The 21,127-nt window shown below is 44.2% G+C and overlaps 2 protein-coding genes across 5 annotated transcripts; one reads left to right on the top strand and one right to left on the bottom strand.

Moving 5' to 3' along the window:
* Positions 1-290: 290 nt before the first annotated feature.
* Positions 291-4,032, bottom strand: LOC114280232 (Tetratricopeptide repeat (TPR)-like superfamily protein). 4 transcript variants are annotated; one of them, XR_003635490.2, is made up of 6 exons: positions 3,846-4,032; positions 3,480-3,750; positions 1,212-2,717; positions 836-907; positions 697-750; positions 291-573 (listed from the first exon to the last, which is right to left on the bottom strand). XR_003635490.2 is itself a non-coding variant. In XM_028222579.2 (3 exons), exons 1-3 carry the CDS (start codon positions 3,878-3,880, stop codon positions 1,485-1,487), a joined length of 1,539 nt encoding a protein of 512 aa, XP_028078380.2. In that variant the 5' UTR covers positions 3,881-4,032; the 3' UTR covers positions 993-1,484. The 4 variants fall into 4 exon arrangements, 1 of the variants encoding a protein (XP_028078380.2); XR_003635488.2 differs by having other exon boundaries at positions 291-750; XR_014365003.1 differs by having other exon boundaries at positions 291-750; positions 1,341-2,717.
* A 2,623-nt stretch (positions 4,033-6,655) lies between these two features.
* LOC145822102 (uncharacterized) lies at positions 6,656-7,696 on the top strand. The gene has a single exon (XM_082918695.1). The coding sequence runs from the start codon at positions 6,656-6,658 to the stop codon at positions 7,694-7,696; it is 1,041 nt and encodes a 346-aa protein (XP_082774821.1).
* Positions 7,697-21,127: the final 13,431 nt, after the last annotated feature.

The following is a 21,127-nucleotide window of genomic DNA, read 5'->3' as shown; positions in this document are numbered from 1 at the left end:
TATGTTGACCAAGACAGTCACCATTGACAAACTGAAGTTGTGTGCAACTTCAGTTGGCTTTCAAGATTGATGAAGGAAGATTAAGTTGTTGCGGCATTTCTCTATGTGATGAAGATGATGGAGAGCTTGTGTAATCAGGGCATGTTTCTGGGCCAAATTTCTGGATGACAGGTATGACAACAAGCCTTTACCATCTCTGTTTGATAGCTTAACTGTTACTAGGTAATCCACCTCCAGCCTTCTACATGCACATGGACAGAAGTTCATCCACAATAACACGCACAATCCAATAAGAAAAACAGTACAGAAATTTTATGTGATTGTGCGAGAGAAAAATTCACTGTCACACCCACAATCCAAAGAGAATACAAAATTTATGTGGTTTCACACAAATCTTCCTATGTCCACGAGCACAAGATAAATCTACTTTAAACAGTAGAGAAATTACATGTATGAGACAATCTGGAGCCCCAAAATCATCTCCTGCACCCATTTATCTGAGTCTTGAAGCAATCCTCGCTTCCTACTCAGCCCATGCCTGTGATCTTCTCCAGTTATGCCAGTGATCTATGGCTACACACCACGGGTAGGAGAAGATAAGGACAAAGCAGCAAAAGAATCTGAAGATCCTGTAAAGTGTGGCGTTTGAGGTAGCAAATCCGTTGAAAGTGAAATTTTAGTTTTTGTGCACATTACCGCTGGTCCGTTGGATACTGGGCTTGGATCATTGAAGCAATTGTGGAGATAAACCTGATAGATGAAGAGAATATTCATTTGCTCAATTTGTGGTTCGAAGATGTCCTAAAAAGTCTCCATTATTAAATAATATTGGCACCTTGAGATAAATTATGAAGGTGTTAATAGCTGCTTCAACACTACAGCTATGAATGTGCATTCTTTTGAGTACCTGCATATTTATGCATGATTAGTGGGATAGTATTAACTTAAATAAAATGTACTCCACAAATAGGAAAGAAAAAAAAAAAAAAATAGAAGCACAAAAAGAATAAATAAATAAATTAGACGAGTTCACAATTATCCTCTAAATTGCATATTTGTATTCAACACAATTATATAACTCTAGTATGGACAGATCACTACTGTATGGGGAAGAAGGTCTTGCAATCCAAAAAAAAAAGCCGCAAGTTTCCTATGTATATTGCATTTTGAACCCTAATTCAGAAGATGAGAGCAATTTTCATAAAACAAACCAGAAAATCGTATTTGCTGCTCGTCATATATGCAAGGAAGCAACGGATCTAAGCGAAATCCATTTGTCATCATCTCATCTGCATGATCAACAATCAGGGTAGGTTGCTCTTGTCAAAACAAATACTTACTACTTGAAACAAGCATGCTTTCTACATAGTACTCATTATCCGTAGTTTTACTAGCCACTACCCTTCCACACCAAGAACAAGGCAAACTGAAGTCTCAAATGTTCTTAGAAGCCACCAACACTGACCCCATAGCATTGTTGTTGCTTATGCCTTCAAAACTTGAAGTGCTGAAGCCTCATCGTCGATATCAATTTCATCTTTCTTCATCATTTCAAAAATTTCTTGAGCTGGCTGTTGAGCGGATGCATGCACTCTAAGCAATGATTTATAAACTGGCAAACTTGCAAGGCCCAATCGCCTAATAACCTTGAGATACCACTTTGCATCTTCAAAATTTCCACTCTTCTCAAAGAACTCTGCAATGGCCACCACAAGGGCAGGTGATGGCCTCCAGTCACAATGTTTCAACATAGCGAAGCCTTTTTTCATGGCATTTACAGCTTTATCCATGTCCTGGCTTGTCACCCATCCTTCCATGAGTATCTCCCATGTCTTGTAATTCGGACATCCACCTCTCTCCAATGTGCGAAGATGCAATGACTCTGCTTTCTCCATTAATCCATTCCTCATGTATGCACCTAGAAGCACATTGGAAACTCTAATGTCATATTTTCTACACCCTGATTCATATTCCTTGAAAATCTTCTCAGCTTTTTCTATATCACCAAGTTTTACCAAACATAACAAGATACACATATAATTGGAACAAGTAACTCTCCCTTTCACTGCTTTACAGGAATCCCAAAGCCGAAGAACACCATCTTTATTGTTTAAAGAGGCATAGAGTGTAATGAGGAAGAAATAACCAAGGCGGTTAGTAGTGGATAGCTTTTTTTCTGCATATTGAAGGGCCAAAGTGGCCTTGTCATGAAATCCGGATTTTAGATAGATATTGGCCAAAGTAGATAGAGTGCTCCATCCTACTTCCACATCCTTGTCGTTCACCATTTCTTTGTAAACCATCTCAGCTGATGCAACCCCAGATACCTCACCACACGCACCCATCCAAAGGTTGTAGGAGAGGACATTTCGGGGTATATTGTTTTGCTTCATTTGAAGGATTACAGATGGCACTTTCACAAAATGAGATGTGGCCATATAAAGCTTCATCATCTCATTAAATGGATGAGGACTCACAGTCAGCCCCAAGCTATTCATTTTTACCATGAGAGCCTCAGCTTTCTCAGTGGCCCTTTCTTTAACATAAGAATGAAGAAGAGTTAGGCTGGCTGCTTTCTGTGAAGCCGTGTTAGGTAAACTTGCAAAATATTCTTCACCTTCCCTTAAATCATGGACTTTGATAATCAATTCCAACCTGATTGCATGATCAGCAGGTGAAATGCGATAGCCATTCCGAGCTTCCATCCATGTAAAGATCTGTATACAAATGGCATGATTTTCAAACCACCGTTCTGCATCGGCAGACTAACTTGAATTTTTAACTCCCCCTCTAAAATAACAGAAAAATGCAAAAACAAAAAAAAAAACAAAACAAAACAAAGGAGTAGGAGGAGAAACAGAGAGCAGTAAAAGATCTGGGATTAAAAACAAGAAGTTTTTAGCTCACAGTATTTCGGTAGTTAGTGCATAATGGGTTAATATAGAAATAGATGGTCTTATACCAGTTAGAAGTAGTTAGACCGCAACAATTTTACAGCATCAAAGTACAGCATTAACTTAATAATCTGATGAGCAAATTGCAGGAAATCGGTAAATCTCTTTTCATTTTCAATCATAGTTTCTCATTTTCAATAACATTTCCTAATATTTTTTCACAATCATATCACTCTATGATACTAATTTGATATTACTGCTTACTTTAATTTCATAAATTGAAATTTCAAAGCCAACAAATAAGTTAGCCTAGCAAATTGAACCACAACCAATGACCAATGACGCATTCAATTGAATACTATGAAGCCATTGCCAAAAAACAAATTTTGTTTTGTTTTCATAAGAGAGTAGCCATTCAAGAAATCAACAGTTAAGGTTAGCTTAGCTATTAAAATTTCTTGGTGTGAAACTTGGGATCAAACCCTAACTTCATCTGGGTTGGGGGTTATAGCCAATAGCAATACATTGTATTGTATCCACAAATCGAAGTTGGGAAAAAAAAGAAAAAAACAATGAAAATCAAACCTCGAGAGCGTGCTTATAACGCTGGAATTTCATGAGTTGTGTGGAGATGCGACGAAGCTCGAAAATCGAAACCTTGTGGCCTTCATCGACCCAATTCTGAAGCACAATCGTTGCGCTCCGTCGTGGGAATACAAGCCCTAAAACCCTATTCTTGAGGTCGTCGTTGCGGTGGCCCTTTTCGCTCGACGGAGCAGATTCACCGGCGAAATCAATCGGCGAGGCGCGATACGAGATGTGCATCCACCAGCTTGCGGTGTGTGAAGTGTTGATGCTGCATTTTCGTCTCAGTGATGAGAAATTCTTGTGCCTATACATCATATACATATATGCGAAGAGAGAGAAAGTGAAGGAAGATTTGCTGCTTACCGTCTGAGATTGTGAAACAGCGAACGTGTCGCCATGGTTGGCGATAGGAAACTCCAAGGTAATCTTCTGGGACGCAGATTTCAGTACTCTGTTTGGATGCGAGAAAAAACTAGCTCATCGCCATGATTTTGTTTTATAAACAAAATAAAACATGAATTTTGTTGACTGAGAAGTGGTGTTTATTTTGAGAGGGATTGAGGCATTTGAATGGATTAATAGTCACTCAAGATTAATAGTTTGCTGTTTGATTTAAAATTATTGGTCCGGATTATTAGGGATTGTTTGGGATTTTTTATCTTTTTATAAAAAGATGTGCAGAAAAATAGAGAGGTAATGTGATGAAAAAAAGATAAAAAGATAAATTATTTAGGGGATGTCAAACTACCCCTTAATCTTTATGGACTATTAGTTCAAATATGTTAGATTATTGTATCTTATGGGTAGGGGATATGGGATTAATGATCATTTTGATCCTCTATTATACAATTATGTATTATATTGAGTAAAATTTAATAAAATTTAAATGTCTCAATTTAAAAATAAAATAATTTTATGTAATTTTTATTGATGTTTTATTTATTTAATTTTTTAAAATAATTTTTTATAGATATTTTATTTTAAAATTTTATTTATATTTTATTTAATTTTATTATTTAAATTTTAATAGATGTTTTATTTAATTTCATTATTTAATTATTATTATTTTTTAAATAAATTTATTTAAAATTAAAAAAAAAAATATTTTTATGGGCAAATTATCAATATCCCTCGAGATTTGACTAAAATACAGATTCGCCTGAGTTTGAGAAATTACATCTCGTCCCCTGAGATTTATATTTACATAACAAATTGTCCACTGAAGTTTATATTTGCATAACAAATTGTCCCCTCATTTGTTATGCAAATATAAACCTTAGGAGGTAATTTGCAATTTTCCAAATCTAAGGAGGAATCCGTATTTTAATCAAATCTCGAGGGGGCGTTGACAATTTGCTCTATTTTATTGATATTTAATTTTTTTTAAAATAAATTTATTTAATTGTGTAAAAAATAAAATAAAATAAATTTTTATTTAATCTAGCTAAAAATAATTAAGATATCAAAAATATGTTTAATATTACTATTACTTAGTAAATAATTGAAAATGATGCATTTATCCTTCTCCATAATATCCTAAACAAACATAGGATTTAATAGAATAGTCCAATCTAGTCCAACCAAATAGTCCGGGGACAAATGTATCCTAGGACTAACAATTCGATAGATTTTAATCCTCCTTTATCTAGTCTATCTAAACAAACGCACCCAGAGTGTTTTCAAAATAATTATATATTCTTAGAAAATAATTTATTGTAAAAAATTGTATATATTTTTAAAAAATTTAAATTAATATATTTAATATTCTAATAACAAAATTCAAAAACGACAACTATAGATAAGTTTGATACGCAAAGAACGATACAAAGAAAATCTCTCATTTTTTCATTTCTCTTATTATATTTCAAGAAACTTTCTATCTCATCAACTTGTGAACTTTATATTTTCTTTTTATTCTTATCCCTTGAAGCTAGGGAACTTTCAATCTGTTTATAACATTTAATCATGGAGAGTGAAGAAGCATACTAAATATATTTGACCTTGTGGTTATAACATTTTTTTTAAAAGAGAATTACTTAACAGTGTATTGTAAATCCATTTTGGGGTGTTTGGTTACATGTGTATTGGGCCTTTTTGTAAAATTTTTATACTTTTATTTGTAAGTAAAATGTGCTTCTAGAACATTTTAGTTTTTAAATTAAAAAAAAAAAAAACAGAGACAAACACACTCAGAAAGAGGAGAAAAACATGAGAAAAGAGAAGTTTTTTGTTGTTGTTGTTGTTGTTGTTGTGTGTGTGTGTGTGTGTGTTGCTATGTATAAGGTGGAGGAGAAAGCTTTGTAAAGCTGATTTTTAGTGAAAAAGCATAGATTTTTGATGCCCATAAAAGTGTTTACTTATGCTTTTGTTTTTCTGATTATTTGTGTTGAAAGTTGTTTGCTTGAAGCTAAAAATCTGTGCAAAAAATTCAGATTGTTGATAGCTATGTTTGTGCTCTGTTTTTAGTCCATTCGTGGTTGTTTTTTTTAATGATATTGTGCATGTAATTAGTTCCCAAATTTTCCCAACAAATTCTAGTATCCGAGCCTTGGGTGTGTTGCTTGAATACTGTGGTGAAATTAGGGCTTGTATTGATATTTGTTGTTGCTTAAGTTGTGATGGATTTTACTATCAATTTCTTTCAATCCCAATTTCCTAGATTGGGCAAAGACAATTATGAGAAATAGAGTATCCAAATGAGAGTATCGTTGGCCTCTCAAGATTTGTGGGATTTAATTGAAAAAAGGGTATGAAGAACCCAACTCATAAGAAGATGCAGACAAATTGTTAGAAAATCAGAAGAATGCACTAAAAGGTTGTAGAAAAAGAGGCAAGAAAGCATTTTTTCTACTCTACCAGTGCATTGACGAGTCAACTTTTGAGAAGCTCTCCTCCGCCACAACTTCTAAAGAAGCTTGGGAAATTCTTAGGAATTCACATAAAGGCATTGATAAAACGGTACGAGTGCAGCTTCAAGTTTTAAGGGTTGAGTTTGAGTCGTTAAATATAAATGAGAATGAGTCCGTTTCAGTTTTAAGGGTTGTGTACATCCGAACTTTGGGTATGGTGAAAATCTTGATGGTGTGCGTGTGATAGAGAAGGTTCTATGGTCACTAAGTTCCAAATTTGAGCATGTAGTTGTTGCCATTGAAGAATAGAAGGATCTTAATACCATGACAGTTGATCAATTGATGGCCACACTTGAAATACATAAGCAAAAGATAAACAAAAAAGGCTCTAGTTCCCTTAAGCAAGCTCTCCAATCCAAGCTTTCTTTCAAGGAAGAAAAGGAGCAGGGCACATCCCAAAGAGGAAGCGGAAGAGGCTATGACGGTCGTGGTAGAGGTTATGGAAATCGCGGAAGAGGCTATGAGAGCCATGGTAAAGGTCGTGGAAGTAGATGTAGAGGTGGAAGAAACACTATTGGAGGTGGAAGAGGCCAAAATTCATATGCTCCAATAGGAAAAGGAAGAGAAAGAGGAGGAGGAAATTACAACCGTTCATTCAATAGGCATGGCTATGACAAGAGAAATGTAGAATGCTACAATTGTCATAACTTTGGGCACTATAGCTATGAATGTAGAGCAAAGTCAAGCAATAAAGTTGGTGAGCAAATGAACTATGTTGAAAAAGAGAGCAATGAAATGGGGCCTACTTTGTTGCTAGCTTATAATCGGTCTGAAAATGATCAAAGCAATGATCAAAGCAATAAAGTTGGTGAGCAAGTGAACTATGTTGAAAAAGAGAGCAATGAAGTGGGGCCTACTTTGTTGTTAGCTTATAATGGGTCTGAAAATGATCAAAACAATGTGTGGTTTCTTGATACCGGGGCTAGCAATCATATGTGTGGCAAGAAGCATATGTTTGTTGAACTTGATGAAGCAGTGCAAGGCCATGTTACATTTGGTGACTCCTCCAAAATTCCGGTGAAAGGCAAAGGTAAAATTCTAATCAAACTCAAGAATGAAAATCATGATTTTATTTCTAATGTTTATTATGTTTCGAATATAAAGAATAATATTTTGAGTTTGGGCCTACTTTTAGAGAAGGATTATGATAATAGCTTGAAAAGTCTTTACCTTACTATTAAAGATGCTTATGGTAATTTGATTGCTAATGTGAAAATGTCCAAGAATAGAATGTTTTCTTTGAATATTCAACATGATGCTATAAAATGCTTGAATGCTATTGTCAAAGACAAGGCTTGGTTATAGAACTTGAGGTTTGGACATCTCAACTTTGGTGGCTTGAAGCTTTTATCAAGTAAGAACATGGTGAGAGGTTTGCCAAATATTGATCATCCGAATGAAGTTTGTGAAGGGTGTATTCTTAGTAAGCATCATAGATCGAGCTTTGCAAAACAAGTGAGGTGGATAGCATCAAAGCCCTTGGAGCTTTTGCAGACCGATGTATGTAGACCTTTGAAGCCTATGTCAAATGGAAAGAATATGTACTTCCTCACTTTTATTGATGACTATAGCCGAAAGACATGGGTATACTTTCTAAAGAGGAAGTTCGAGGTGTTTGATGTTTTCAAGGAGTTCAAGACACTAGTTGAGAAGCAAAGTGGCTACTACATCAAGGTGTTGAGATTTGACCAAGGCGGTGAGTATACATCCGATGCTTTTGAAAATTATTGCAAAGAGCATGGAATTATGCATCAAGTAACACCATCATATACACCACAATTGAATAGAGTTACTGAGAGGAAGAATAAAACAAGCTTGGATATAGCATGTTGAAAGGGAAATGTGTGCCTAGAGAGTTTTGGGTTGAAGCCGTTGTATGTGTTGTTTACTTGTTGAATAGATGTCCAACAAAAAGTGTTAACTTGAAGACACCGGAAGAGGCTTGGAGTTTATTTAAGCCAAGTGTTGCTCATCTAAGAGTATTTGGGTGCATTGCCTATGCTAAAATTCCGGAAGCTAGAAGAACAAAACTTGATGACAAAGGTGAAAAATGTTTTTTTCTTGGCTATGGTGATAGAACAATAGGGTACAAGTTGTATAACCTTATCACTAAGAAAGTGATCATGAGTAGAGATGTCATCTTTGAAGAAGAGGAAATGTGGGATTGGAAGCAAAAAGAAGCCCTTAAGGATATTGAACTTATGCTTGAAGAAGAAGAGGTTGAAAATCCAAATGAAGTTGAAAGAGAGCCACAAACTCCTCCACATGGGTCCCCTCATCTTATAGAGGTGTTTCCCCATCACCATCATCATCATCATTGGAGGCTAGTTTAAGTGAAAGGCCAAGGAAGACAGGAAGCTTACGAGAGATTTATGAAGTTGCTGAAATTGATGAAGACACTTGAACTTGTTTTGTTTTTTCATAGATTGTGATCCACTTAGCTATGAAGAAGCCATCCAAGAAGAGAAATAGAAGAAAACTATGAATGAAGAAATCAAGGCAATTGAGAAAAATGACACATGGGTGCTCATTAGCTTACCACAAGGCCACAAAGCAATTGGTGTGAAATGGGTCTATAAAACAAAGAGGAATGCAAGTGGTGAAGTGCAAAGATGCAAGGCAAGATTGGTTGCCAAAGGCTACAAGCAAAGACCCGGAATTGATTATGGTGAAATATTTGCTCTTGTGGCTCGTTTAGAAATTATTCGATTGATGATTTCTCTTGCCTTCTATCATAAATAGAGTATTTATCAACTTGATGTGAAATCAGCGTTTTTAATTGGCTTTCTTGAAGAAGAAATTTATGTTGAACAACCCTTGGGTATGTCAAAGTTGGGCATGAAGATAAGGTGTATAAGTTGAAAAAAGCCCTTTATGGGTTAAAACAAGCACCACGCGTATGGAATGCTAGAATTGACAAGTATTTTTATGAGAAGGGATTTGAAAAATGTCTTTATGAGCATGCTTTGTATATGAAGACGGATGCCAATGGAAATGTATTACTTGTGGGCCTTTATGTTGATGATTTGATTTTCACGGGAAACAATCCTTAGATATTCAAGGAATTCAAGATGAGTATGATTTAGGGGTTTGAAATGACAGATGTTGATTTGATGTCTCATTTTCTTGGCATTGAAGTTGTGCAAAGGAAAGATGGAATTTTCATTTCTCAAAGTGGCTATGCAAAGGAGCTACTCAAAAGATTTGGGATTGAGTCTTGTAATCCGGTAAACACTCCGGTAGAGATTGGTTAGAGCTAAGGAAGAGCACCAATGGTGGCAATATTGATCCAACCTACTTTAAAAGTTTGGTTGGGAGTCTCCGGTACCTTACTTGCACTAGATCATACATACTTTTTGGAGTTGGGCTGATTAGTAGATACATGGAAGCACCAGATCAATCACATCTCAATGCGGCAAAGAAGATTCTTCATTATTGAGAGGGGAGATTTGCGCCGTTAGTACGGCCGAGCAGGGATTGGACGGGTCTGTTTTGCTCGGTCTCGAGGATCGGCTGACCGGGCGGAAACCAAGCCTGGCCGAGCTGCGACTAGCAAATATTCGGCGGTGCGCACGGCTAAGAGGCGAGACCGAGCTACGGATAGCTCGGGCTAAACTGTGGACAAGGGAGGGATGACGCGTCTTTGACCGGTGAGCCGAGATGGGAAGATTCAATATAACCTCGGATGAAGGTAGAACGGACGGGGGCCGGCATGCCTCGCGACCGGTATGCCACGACGAACCGGTAAACTCCAGCCCGGTCCATGGGCGTCCCCCCGCCGCCCCCTTGCCAAGGGGCAGTCCGGTGGGGCATAGCGCGGTTGAGCGCCTGTAGCAATAGTCCTTCTTGGGAAATAGGCCGGTCGTGGTACTGCGGTCAGGTGTGCCACCTGGGCCAATGGCACGAAGGAAGGGACATCTGCTCCACATGTGCTTCAATACTGTTAGGCAGTTCTGCGTGTACTGTTGGGAGGACTAAGCCTTTACACGCGTAAGGTGGTGAGAGGCGAGTACTGCCACCTGTCTTGGGAAGGACAGCAGAGGTAGTGCGCGCATAATCTTGAGGCTGCATGGCCAGCCTTGAAATAGGGAGGAGGGCGAACGTTGGAGGTATGCAACTTCTTCCCAAAAAGAGAACACACTCTCTCTCTCAATCTTCTTCCTCTTCCTCAAGTGAACTGACTTGATCGTCGGAGGGTCTATCCGGCACACCACCGCCGGGCAGCTCACCGTTTCTGTGTTGCCAGGTAGACGCCGTCAAGAGAAGCTCAGAGTACAAGGAGTACGGAAAGCAGAGGATATTTCGCCCCCGTACAATTGGCGCCGTCTGTGGGAAGTTTTTTGATACTCAACCCTTGTTCTCAGAGCTTCTTCGACCATTTCCATGGCTAACAACGGCGAAGCCCCACTGTCCGTCGTCGATGGCGTCACACCTGAGTACGTCCTCTTGAGAGAAGGTCCTCTGAATATCCCAGCCATGGCGGGCCTAGAGACTCCTTCGCGAAGTGCGCGAGACAAATGCGGAAGGAGTGCTGATCGCTCGCAGAGTCCTGGGGGCCGCAGACGCCGGGGGGAGTCCCATGCGCAGCGCCTGGAGCACAAACTCAAGGACCAAGACGCCGTCATTCGCAAGATGGCGGCGGAGATGGAGCTGCTGAAACGCCAGATTAAAGGGAAGGGTGTTGCTGGAGAGGGCAACCTCAGTGAGTGCACCCCGTCCTCTCGTTGTAGCAGTCGCCGCCAGGGAAGGACTCCTTCTCTCTCCATCACTAGGAACTATGGGGTTGGAGGTTCCAACCAAGGGGAGGACAGGTCCCTCTCTCGCGACAACACCTACCGCCCCTCACACCCGACACCGACGTCCGGATCCTCTTTCTCCACATGTTCCAGGGACTTGAGGGATGTATTGGAGGAGAGGGCGCGCCGTCGGGAGGCTAGGAGAGTGCCGGCATTCCAGAGGTTAAGCGTTCCAGCTCGTTACAGTGAGGAAGTGGCGATGCCAGCCCCCAAAGTGATGGCCCCTGCACTGGTGGACAAAGAACTGGCGCGACTTACAGCCACACCACTGTCTCCAGAGATTGAGAGTACGCCGCTCCCCGCCGGATTCCACCAGCCAAAGTTCACTTTGTACGACGGCAAGACGGATTCATACATGCATGTGAGCCATTACCGGCAAGTAATGGCTGGACACCGGCGGAATGACGCCTTGATGTGCCTCATATTCCCAGCAAGCTTGGGAGAGCTGGGTTTGAAGTGGTTCGAAAGGCTCCTGGAGGGGAGTATTGAGGGGTGGCAGCAACTAGCGGAAGCCTTCGTCACTAGATTCAAGACCAACACACGAACGCCGAAGGAGGTTGACCATCTCCTGGGCGTCAAGATGGAGTTTGGATGTTCGTTGAAGGCATACAATGCGAAATATTGGGAAACATACAATGAGATCCTTGACTGCCCCACCAATCTGGCAATCACTCAGTACAAACGGGGTCTCCCAGTCGGACATAGGCTGCGAGATTCACTCACGATGCATCAACCTACAACCATGGAGTCATTGATGCAGCGGATCAATGAGCACATTCGTGTGGAGGATGATGCCGCCTCTGCGACCGAGAAGGTTAATCCGGTCGCGGCGGACAGGAGGGTTGCGGGGAAAGTTCACTCGGTTGGGTAGGAGGATAACCGTCCAAACAACCGGTCGAAAGACCAGCGCTATGGTCCAAACCGTGATGACAGAAACAAGGGCCGCCGAAACGACCGGGCTGACCCTCCCCGTGATGCGGCGGAGGATGCCAAAAGAAAATTGAAGGCACGGACTGGGATCACCACAGTATTTAAAATCCCTATCTACCGCATTTTGAGCGAGATTCGAGGTGAACCCTTTGTCCGTTGGCCGGCCAAGTTGGGGAGCGCGCCGAGGGGCTTCAATTCAAAATATCGCTGCACCTTTCATGAAGAACGGGGGCACCGCACAGAGGACTGCTTGCCGCTCAAACAACACTTAGAAGAATTGGTGGCGGCAGGGCATCTTGACAAATACATAGATGGGGGCATCAAGGCCACGCCAGCAGACCAAGTTGAGCCAAATGGCCTGGTTGCCCTAGAAGCGCCCCCGCAAGGTGTAATCAACGTCATCCACGGAATCATTGAACCGGCTAGGGTTTGCGAGCTGAGGGGGATGATCAAGAAGGCCGAGCACATGAGGGAAGTGCTCTCTGTTCAGCCTGCTGTGAAGAAAGGAAAGACCGAAGAAAGGGACATCCTTCATTCTCAACCAAGGACTTGGAAAGAGTTCAGATGCCTCACAATGATGCCTTAGTAGTCACTCTTCGCGTCAAGGACTTTGACATCAAGAGAATCTTGATCGACCAGGGGAGTTTGGTAGAAATTATGTATTATGACGCGTTTAAACAAATGAAGTTGGAAGACAAGGACTTGGCCCCCGCAACGTCCCCTTTGGTCGGCTTCAACTTACAGCCAGAATGGCCAATCGGAAAGATTATTTTGCCGGTCAAAGCGGGATTGGTCGTAAAGCAAGTAGAATTCTGGGTGCTTAAAGTTCCATCAACTTACAACTTGATCTTAGGGAGGGGTTGGCTGCACGCCATGCAAGCAGTTGCTTCGACCTTCCACCAAGTCATGCGCTTTCCGGCACCGAGCGGACAAATAGAGGAAGTGTGGGGGGACTAGGTGATGGCGAAACAATGCTTCGTTGTGGTAAATGGCAGTCGAGCGGGTAAAGGGTTCGTCCAAATGATTGAAGGGCCCGAGGGTAAAGAAGTCCTTGAAGACGTAGGAAGAAAGGCCGAGGAAAAGTCGGTCAAAGATTTGGTAGAAGTGCGAATTGACGAGAACGATCCCACTAAGTTCTTCCTCTTGGGATCATCCTTGTCTAGCGCCGAGTGGATGGATTATGTAAACTTCTTGGTTTCCAATTTGGAGGCCTTTTCCTGGACGCCTTACGACATGCCCGGCATCGACCTGAGCTTCATTTGTCATCAGTTGAATGTCTTCCCTAATGCACGGCCAGTCATTCAAAGGATGCGCCGCTCAGCCTTGCACCATGCTGAAGTGGTCGCGAAGAAGTGAAAAAATTGTTGGAAGCTGGTGCCATAGAGGAGGTGCAGTACCCCCGGTGGATATCCAACACGGTGGTTGTCCCGAAGAAGAACGGCAAGTGGCGAGTCTGCGTTGATTACAAGACTGTCAACCGAGCTTGCCCCAAGGATAGCTTTCCCTTCCCACGAATTGACCAGCTGGTGGACTTAACCGCTGGCCATCAGAGATTTAGCTTCCTGGACGCATATCGCGGCTACCGCCAGATAGCCATGTATAAGCCGGATAGAGAGATCACATCGTTCACAACCCCCAGAGGCTTATATTGCTACAAAGTCATGCCGTTTGGACTAAAGAACGCCGGGGCAACTTTTCAGAGGATGGTAACGAAGATGTTCGCTCCTCTTCTGGGCCGAACAATGGAGGCCTATATCGATGACATGGTTGTGAAGAGTAAGGAGAAGTCTCAACACCTCGCCGACCTTGCAGAGATGTTCGCCATACTTAAGCTCCACAAGCTTCGCTTGAACGCCACAAAGTGCGCCTTTGGAGTTGGCACCGAAAAGTTTTTGGGTTTTCTGGTCACAAATCGAGGGATTGAAGCTGACCCATCATAGATCAAGGCCATACAAGACCTAGAGCGTCCCAACTCCACGAAGGACGTGCAACATCTTGCCGGGATGGCAGCCGCGTTGAACAGATTTATCAGCCGGTCTTCTGATCGTTGCAGGCCCTTCTTTAAAACTCTGAAGTCCAAGTTCTTCTGGGATGACGAGTGCGACCACGCACTAGTAGACCTGAAAGCATATCTCTCTTCGGCCCCTATTTTGGTCATGCCTCAGCTAGGCGAAGAGTTGTACCTCTATTTGGCTGTCTCTCAACATGCAGTCAGCGCGGTATTGGTGCGTGCTGAAGGCATCCAACACTTGCCGATCTTTTATGTAAGCAAGACTCTTCTCCCAGCCGAAACGAGGTATCTTCCCTTGGAAAAATTGGCGTTGGCCCTAATGATGGCGTCAAGAAAACTGGCACACTATTTTCATGCCCACACGATAGTTGTGTTAACCGAGTTCCCGCTTAAAGTGCTTTTTGAAAAGGCAGACTTCACTGGAAGAATTTTGAAATGGGTCGTGGAATTAGGACAATACGACATCAAGTTCCGACCGCGCACCGCAATCAAGGCTCAAGCACTTGCCGATTTTGTGGCAGAATTTGCCCCTGGGATGCATCCAGTATGCCCATTTGATTTGGTTGGTGCGGATTTAGCACAACCCATGATTTTGGCAGCAGAAGCGAGTATTGGTTCGCAAGTAGGAAAAGGGACAAGCATGACCGGACTAACAAAGTCCGACAACGATGAACCCAACCAAGACAAGGAAAGAGACCAGAATGAATCGATCAGAGACTTGGAAATGAGAAGCTCCCAGAACCCCTCTGATTGCTGGAGGCTATTTATTGGCGAAATGTGGAAGCTCTTCGTTGATGGGGCGTCTAACAGACATGGGGCCGGGCTAGGCATCGTGCTGAACTCGCTAGACGGGCTGATCATCGAACAGGCAATTACACTCGGCTTCCTAGCATCCAACAACGAGGCTGAGTATGAAGCTCTCCTTGCCGGACTGAGAAGCGCGCTGAGAATGAAAGCCACAGCCCTTATGGTATTTAGTGATTCTAAGTTGGTGGTCAATCAGGTCTCAGGGGAGTGTGAAGCAAAGGATGAAAGAATGGCCAAGTATCAGGCGTTGGTACGGGCAGAGATCAAGAAGTTCACCGCAATAAGGTTGGAACAAATCGACCGCGAGGACAACGGCGCGGCTGATGAATTGGCCGGACTGGCTTCTGCCCAGACAACTTTTCCTAACCCCTTGATGATAGAGTTTCTACCCCGGCCAAGCATTGAGGAACCAGAATCAGCCGAGGTACTCTGCGCCGACTTGGGCCCTTCTTGGATGGATCCTATCATAGCCTTCCTGAAGGATAGAATTCTACCGGAAGACAAGAAGGCAGCACACAAGATCCGGGCAAACTCAGAGCGGTTTTGGCTCTCCCCGTCCAGGGCCTTGTACAAGAAGTCTTTCACCGGCCCGTATTTGAAATGTGTCCACCCCACCAAGGTGGAGGCTTTCCTCTATGAGATACATGAAGGCGTCTGTGGCAGCCATACTGGGGGCAGATCCTTGGCTTACCGGGCAATCTCTCACGGTTATTGGTGGCCGCGCATGCAGGCAGATGCGCAAAAATATGTGCGCAGGTGCGAGAAGTGTCAGAAGTTCGCCGACCAGATCCACCAGCCGGCTAGAGATTTGCTCCCCCTCACAAGTCCTTGGCCGTTCACGCTTTGGGGGTTGGACATTGTTGGGCCACTCCCAGCTGCACCGGGAAACCGTAAGTTCTTCATCGCCGCCACCGACTATTTCACCAAGTGGGTTGAGGCCGAGCCACTAGCGACCATAAGGGAAAAGGACGTGAAGAAGTTTGTATGGCAAAACGTGATCACCCGTTTCGGCATGCCCAAGGCCCTCATCTCGGATAATGGCGCTCAATTCGATGGTAAACTCTTTCGCGGATTTTGCGAGGAGTTGAAGATCGAGTTCTACAATTCGACGCCAGCCTATCCCCAGTCAAATGGTCAAGCAGAGGCTTCAAACAAGACCATCCTGGACGGGCTGAAGAAGCGGCTTGAGAAGGCTAAGGGCAAATGGGCTGAAGAACTCCCTAATGTGCTCTGGGCATACCGCACTACCTTAAGGCGGTCAACCGGAGAAACACCTTTTGCTTTGGCCTACGGCATGGAGGCCGTCATCCCGTTGGAAATTGGCATGCCAACCATCCACTCTGAAGGTTTCCAGCCAGATCTGAATAGTGAAACGTTGGCATTGGAGTTGGACCTTGCTGAAGAAAGGAGGGAGCGAGCATTGATCCACGTAGCAGCTTACCAACAAGAACTCTCCAAAAAGTATAACAAGGCTATGCACCCCAGGATGTTCAAGATTGGGGACTGGGTATTAAGAAAGGTGCTTGGCAACACAGTGGTCCCTGGTGAGGGAAAGCTCGGTGCAAATTGGGAAGGACCATACAAAGTGATTGGTCTTGCCGGTAAAGGGACATACCACCTGGAAGATATAAATGGCAAGGTTGTCCCTAGACCATGGAATACGGCCAACCTTAAGGTCTTTTACTTTTATGATGTAATTTGCTTGTGTTTTTTTAGCTTTTTTAGACCTTTAGCCCTTTGGCACTTAGTGTAAAGGATAACAATGCTTTTGTAATGAAAAATAGCCCTCTTGTTGTTTGGAATTACCTCTTTGTACAATGGACTCGCAAGGACGCAAGGCAATTATGAACACCAGGGGCAGGAGACCGGCCTGATTCCCCCTCACCGGAATGAACGTGAACAACACAAACAGTTTGCATTGTCAAACGATGCAATTGGCGTAAGGATCCATTCGCAATAGGGCCGAGATGGTTTAGCTCGCCCGGTTGGAATGTTGGCGTCATCACCAACTCAACTGAAGCATTGGTGTTTTGCCCAGTGTAAGGACCGAGCTGATTTTGCTCGGCCCAGTGGATATATTGGCGTCTTGCCCAATATGGAAAATGAGCGGAGTTTGCTTGGCAGAATTCGGAATGTTGGAATTTTGTCCGATCGATAAGAAGCCGAGCTGAAATTGCTCGGCCTAAAAGAAATGTTGGCGGCCTGCTCAACTTAAAAGACGAACTGAATTTGCTCGGCCAGGTCGAAATTGCATGAAATTTACAAACTAATTAAGGCCGAGCAGATTTCGCTCGGAATAGTTAAAACGTCAGTTCATTTTAAAGTTCATTGAACCAAACTACTAGCTCTGATTAGAGAACGTTTGAGGTGACTTTAGCTCGGCATGCTGTACAGCGCAGCCGACCTGGGAGTTGTGAATTGTCAAAAATTAAATCAAGGAATCCACGAAGATGCAAACCGAACAGAAATAGAAGATGAGCGAGCAATAAGTAGAAAGTCTTCATTGATAATGGAAATTTAAGTACAAAACGGGGGGAACATAGCCCGGTTACATAAAAAAAAAAAAAAAAGGGATCAATCCAAATCTGTGTCGACAGTTTGCTCGGAGACTTGCACTGTTTGCTCAGCCTCTTCCACGTTTTGCTCCGACAGGATTTCCTCGGCGTCATCGTCAGTTCTTTCCACCACGACAACATCTCGATCAGCCTCTTCCTCTGCACCTGGAGATGCTTCGGGAGGATTTTGTTCGGCTAGTTTCGCGGCGGCGGCTTCTTCCTCGGCCTCTTTCCTTGCATCCGTGATGAGCCGGTTTTGGGTGGCCTTGGAGTACGCCTGCATGTAGACCGGGATGTAGGCAGCAGGTGGATTGATGAACATGTCAGAATCCTAACCAAGACCGACTTTCTCCACGGCAGCCTTCTAGCCGCACTGGAAAAAGATGTCCTTGGTCGCTTGGACCTGCCGTTCGTAGGTCTTCTCGCCCTGTGCATATCCCCGGTCTTCTGCGTCATCTACGGCCTTGTCCCTCTCGACTTTGTGCGCATCACGCAGTTTTCTCAGCTCGGCGAGATACCGAGCCTTCGTCGACTTCACGGCTCGAAGCTTATCCTCGTTAGCTCAGTCAACCTTCTGGCTCAGGATATCTCGCTTGACCTCGACTGCTTCCTGCGCTGCTTTGAGCTTCGCTATCTCCTTCTTTTGAGCCTTATTCTTGGCTATGACATCCCGCAGGCTCTGCCGGACTTTGATCATCCGGTCGTGGGCCAAGTAGTTCTTTTGCGCGGCCTGAAAACAAGTGAAAGATCGTTAGTATTCGAAAAACCGCGCAAAAAACCGAGCAAACAGTTTGACGTAAAAAATGGAGAACTTACTAGCACTATGAATTTCGCCGCTGAGCGGAGGACCTTGACGTCAGACAGCTCATCATGTTTTTTCATGTCGGCGGGCAAGATAAACCCCTTGGTCAAATTGAAACCAAGCGAGTAGTCCTTGTCCGCATACACAGAGTCTTCAGCAGAAATTGCTCGGCCCTGGTATTTGAACTCGGGTGCCCAGACCGGGGGGGCTGGGCCCTTGGATTTGCTGGCCCGTGGTTGCTCGGTCTGGTCCCTGAGCTCGGTAGAGATGTGATCGGTGGAGTCTTCATCCGCCAGACGCGGCCCGGTTTTCTCGTTCCTCGGCCGCTTCTTGGACTGACCAGCTGGCTGCTCGCTGGCAAATGCCAGCATTGCCCCATCTCTCTGCACGGCGGGTGCGAAGGATGTCCCACCGGTTGCCTCTACGTTCTGGGGCTCGTCTTCTTCCCCGGTGATCAAGGACTTGATGGCCCTGATTTTCGCCATTTCTTGCTCGGCGGTTAGTGGAATAAGCCTGATTGGTGGAAGGTTTGGATCCGGTTCCAGAGTTGGCGCGCGCAGAAAATCGGTAACCCGGCTCCTGCGTGGTGCGGTGTAATGGTAGGTCTGATCGAAGCCGAGCAATTTCGAAGCTTCCCTCTCTTCGGCAGGATGGCACAGCAGGACTTTGATGGCCTCTTGGTTGGCCCGGTAGTAGTCTGCTGCTAGGTGCTTATCTGCAAAAGAAGACGAGTGTTAGATTGGCACGAAAAATAATTGCTACATAAAGAAAATAGCGCGGTCAGCCGAGCAACTCACCCGCACTACCAAAATCCTTTCTAATATACCATCCTGGAATGGGTGCCTCGGTGTCTTCATAGCGACCGGACACCCACAGGAAGTCGTCGTCGTTTGTCTCCTTGTCCGGGTTACCCTCTATTAATTTTTCTCGGCCCTTCTTCACTTTGAGGTACCAGCAGAACCCGCTCTTATTCCTACTAAGGCTATATTGATGAAAAATTTCAGCCAGACCGAGATTGAGCCCGAGCATCCGGTTCAGTTCGGCGACCCCGTTTATTATTTTATAAGTGTTATTTGAAACTTGGGTCGGGCAAATCCTTGTCTGCCTCAAAAACTCACAGATCAAAGGCTGGACCGAGAAGCGGAGCCCTCCCTCTACTATTGACACGACCGTAAAGGGACACCGGTCTAGATCTCCCCAAGGGGTGTCTCCCTTTTTGGCGAGCTTTAGGATGACGTCATCTGGGATGTTGTAATCCCTGCGAAATTCGGCCATCGCACTGGGCGAGCTTACCATATAGCGGTACTTCCCCATCTATCTCGGTCTTATTTGATAAAGTGTATCTCGGTTAAAAATTTTTGTGGGTCTGATCGGACTCTGAGCTCCACCAGTTAATGCTGGACTGGCTTGGTCGGTCCTATTTGTTCTGCATTGTTAAAAAATAATTCTAAGGGTTAGCACGGCATAAATTGCACGGCCCCTATGGGAATTGGCTCAGTGAAGGGATTATTGGTGTTTGGTCGGTTCGACCCCTACCTCGGGTATTCTACTTGGTCGATTTCCTAGTTCGGTTCTAATTCTCCGAAGCTGGCTCGGTTAAAGTTATAGCTCGGTCGTTTCTACTTGACGAGTTAACCCGATCAAGGCTTAAGTAACGAGCTCAAGTTTTCGCCCGGTTCAGTACTATTACCAAGTTTTAATCGGTAGTTTGGCTCGGCTACAACCTCTACGAGAAGTCACAAACCAGTTTTTGCTCGGCCGGTGCGTCATTTATGGATCTAAACGAGCATTTTGCTCTGTTCTACCCAGATTCAAACTGTTCATCCCAGAAATAGGAAGAACTCGTTCGAACCTAGGAGGAACAGGGGGCATGAAAGCCCCATCCTTCCTTACTGTTCTTGTTTGCCCTAGGGTGTGCGAGATCTAAGCAAGGAAATGAAACTCTAATGGCCCCGAAAATAAACAAAAATAAACATGGAGAACACGAAGCATAAAAAGGTGAAAAAGTAGAAGAACTCAAGTACAAGAGCTTGAAGAAAGGGTGGGAGGACTTACCAAATACAGGTTGCGAGGGCAGGGCCTCTCGAACTTGGCTGTGGCTTTAAGAATGGAAGCGGAGGCAGGCGAGACGCAGCGGCAGTAAGGGGAAGCTCTCAGAGAATATGAAAGGCTAAGGTTTAGGGCTTGTGTGGAGGAGAAGGAAAAGTGAAGGGTTTAGGCCCTTCGTTGGAATACAAAAGAGGGGGGAAGGAGCCCAAACGGCTGCGCCGTTTGAATTTTGCGCGTGCAGAGCAGCTGGCTGTATAACCTAGTGGCGTGAAGCCACGTGGCACTGAAAATGCGGCTGTCAGTACGGTTGTACGACCCTTGATGAGACTGGAGAGGAAATGGCCGACCAAGCAGGACAGCTCGGCGACAGATTTGCCCCCAATCATGCTCGGCTTGTTGATGGAGTGACTCAATCCGTTAGCTCGGTAACCCCAGTCACTACCAGGTCGGATGGGGTTAAGGGGCAATTGAGAGGGGAGATTTGCGCCATTAGTACGGCCGAGCAGGGATTGGACGGGTCTGTTTTGCTCGGTCTCGAGGATCGACTGACCGGGAGGAAACCAAGCCTGGCCGAGCTGCGACTAGCAAATATTCGGCGGTGCGCACGGCTAAGAGGCGAGACCGAGCTACGGATAGCTCGGGCTAAACTGTGGACAAGGGAGGGATGACGTGTCTCTGACCGGTAAGCCGAGATGGGAAGATTCAATATAACCTCGGATGAAGGTAGAACGGACGGGGGCCGGCATGCCTCGCGACCGGTATGCCACAACGAACCGGTCAACTCCA

The sequence above is a fragment of the Camellia sinensis genome, chromosome 3 (genome assembly GCF_055761805.1).
Source record: "Camellia sinensis isolate YWXY chromosome 3, ASM5576180v1, whole genome shotgun sequence".
NCBI lineage: Eukaryota > Viridiplantae > Streptophyta > Magnoliopsida > Ericales > Theaceae > Camellia > Camellia sinensis.
Note: the sequence above shows the minus strand (reverse complement) of the source record. Positions and strands in the feature narration are given on the sequence as shown.

Excerpts from the sequence above, each read along its gene's own strand:
- LOC114280232 (XM_028222579.2), bottom strand. The coding sequence starts at position 3,880 with ATGGCGACACGTTCGCTGTTTCACAATCTCAGACG. Across the intron at positions 3,751-3,845 it reads CTGTTTCACAATCTCAGACG|CATCAACACTTCACACACCG; the intron begins GTAAGCAGCAAA and ends ACGAAAATGCAG. Across the intron at positions 2,718-3,479 it reads GTTATAAGCACGCTCTCGAG|ATCTTTACATGGATGGAAGC; the intron begins GTTTGATTTTCA and ends ATTTGTATACAG.
- LOC145822102 (XM_082918695.1), top strand. The coding sequence starts at position 6,656 with ATGACAGTTGATCAATTGATGGCCACACTTGAAATACATAAGCAAAAG.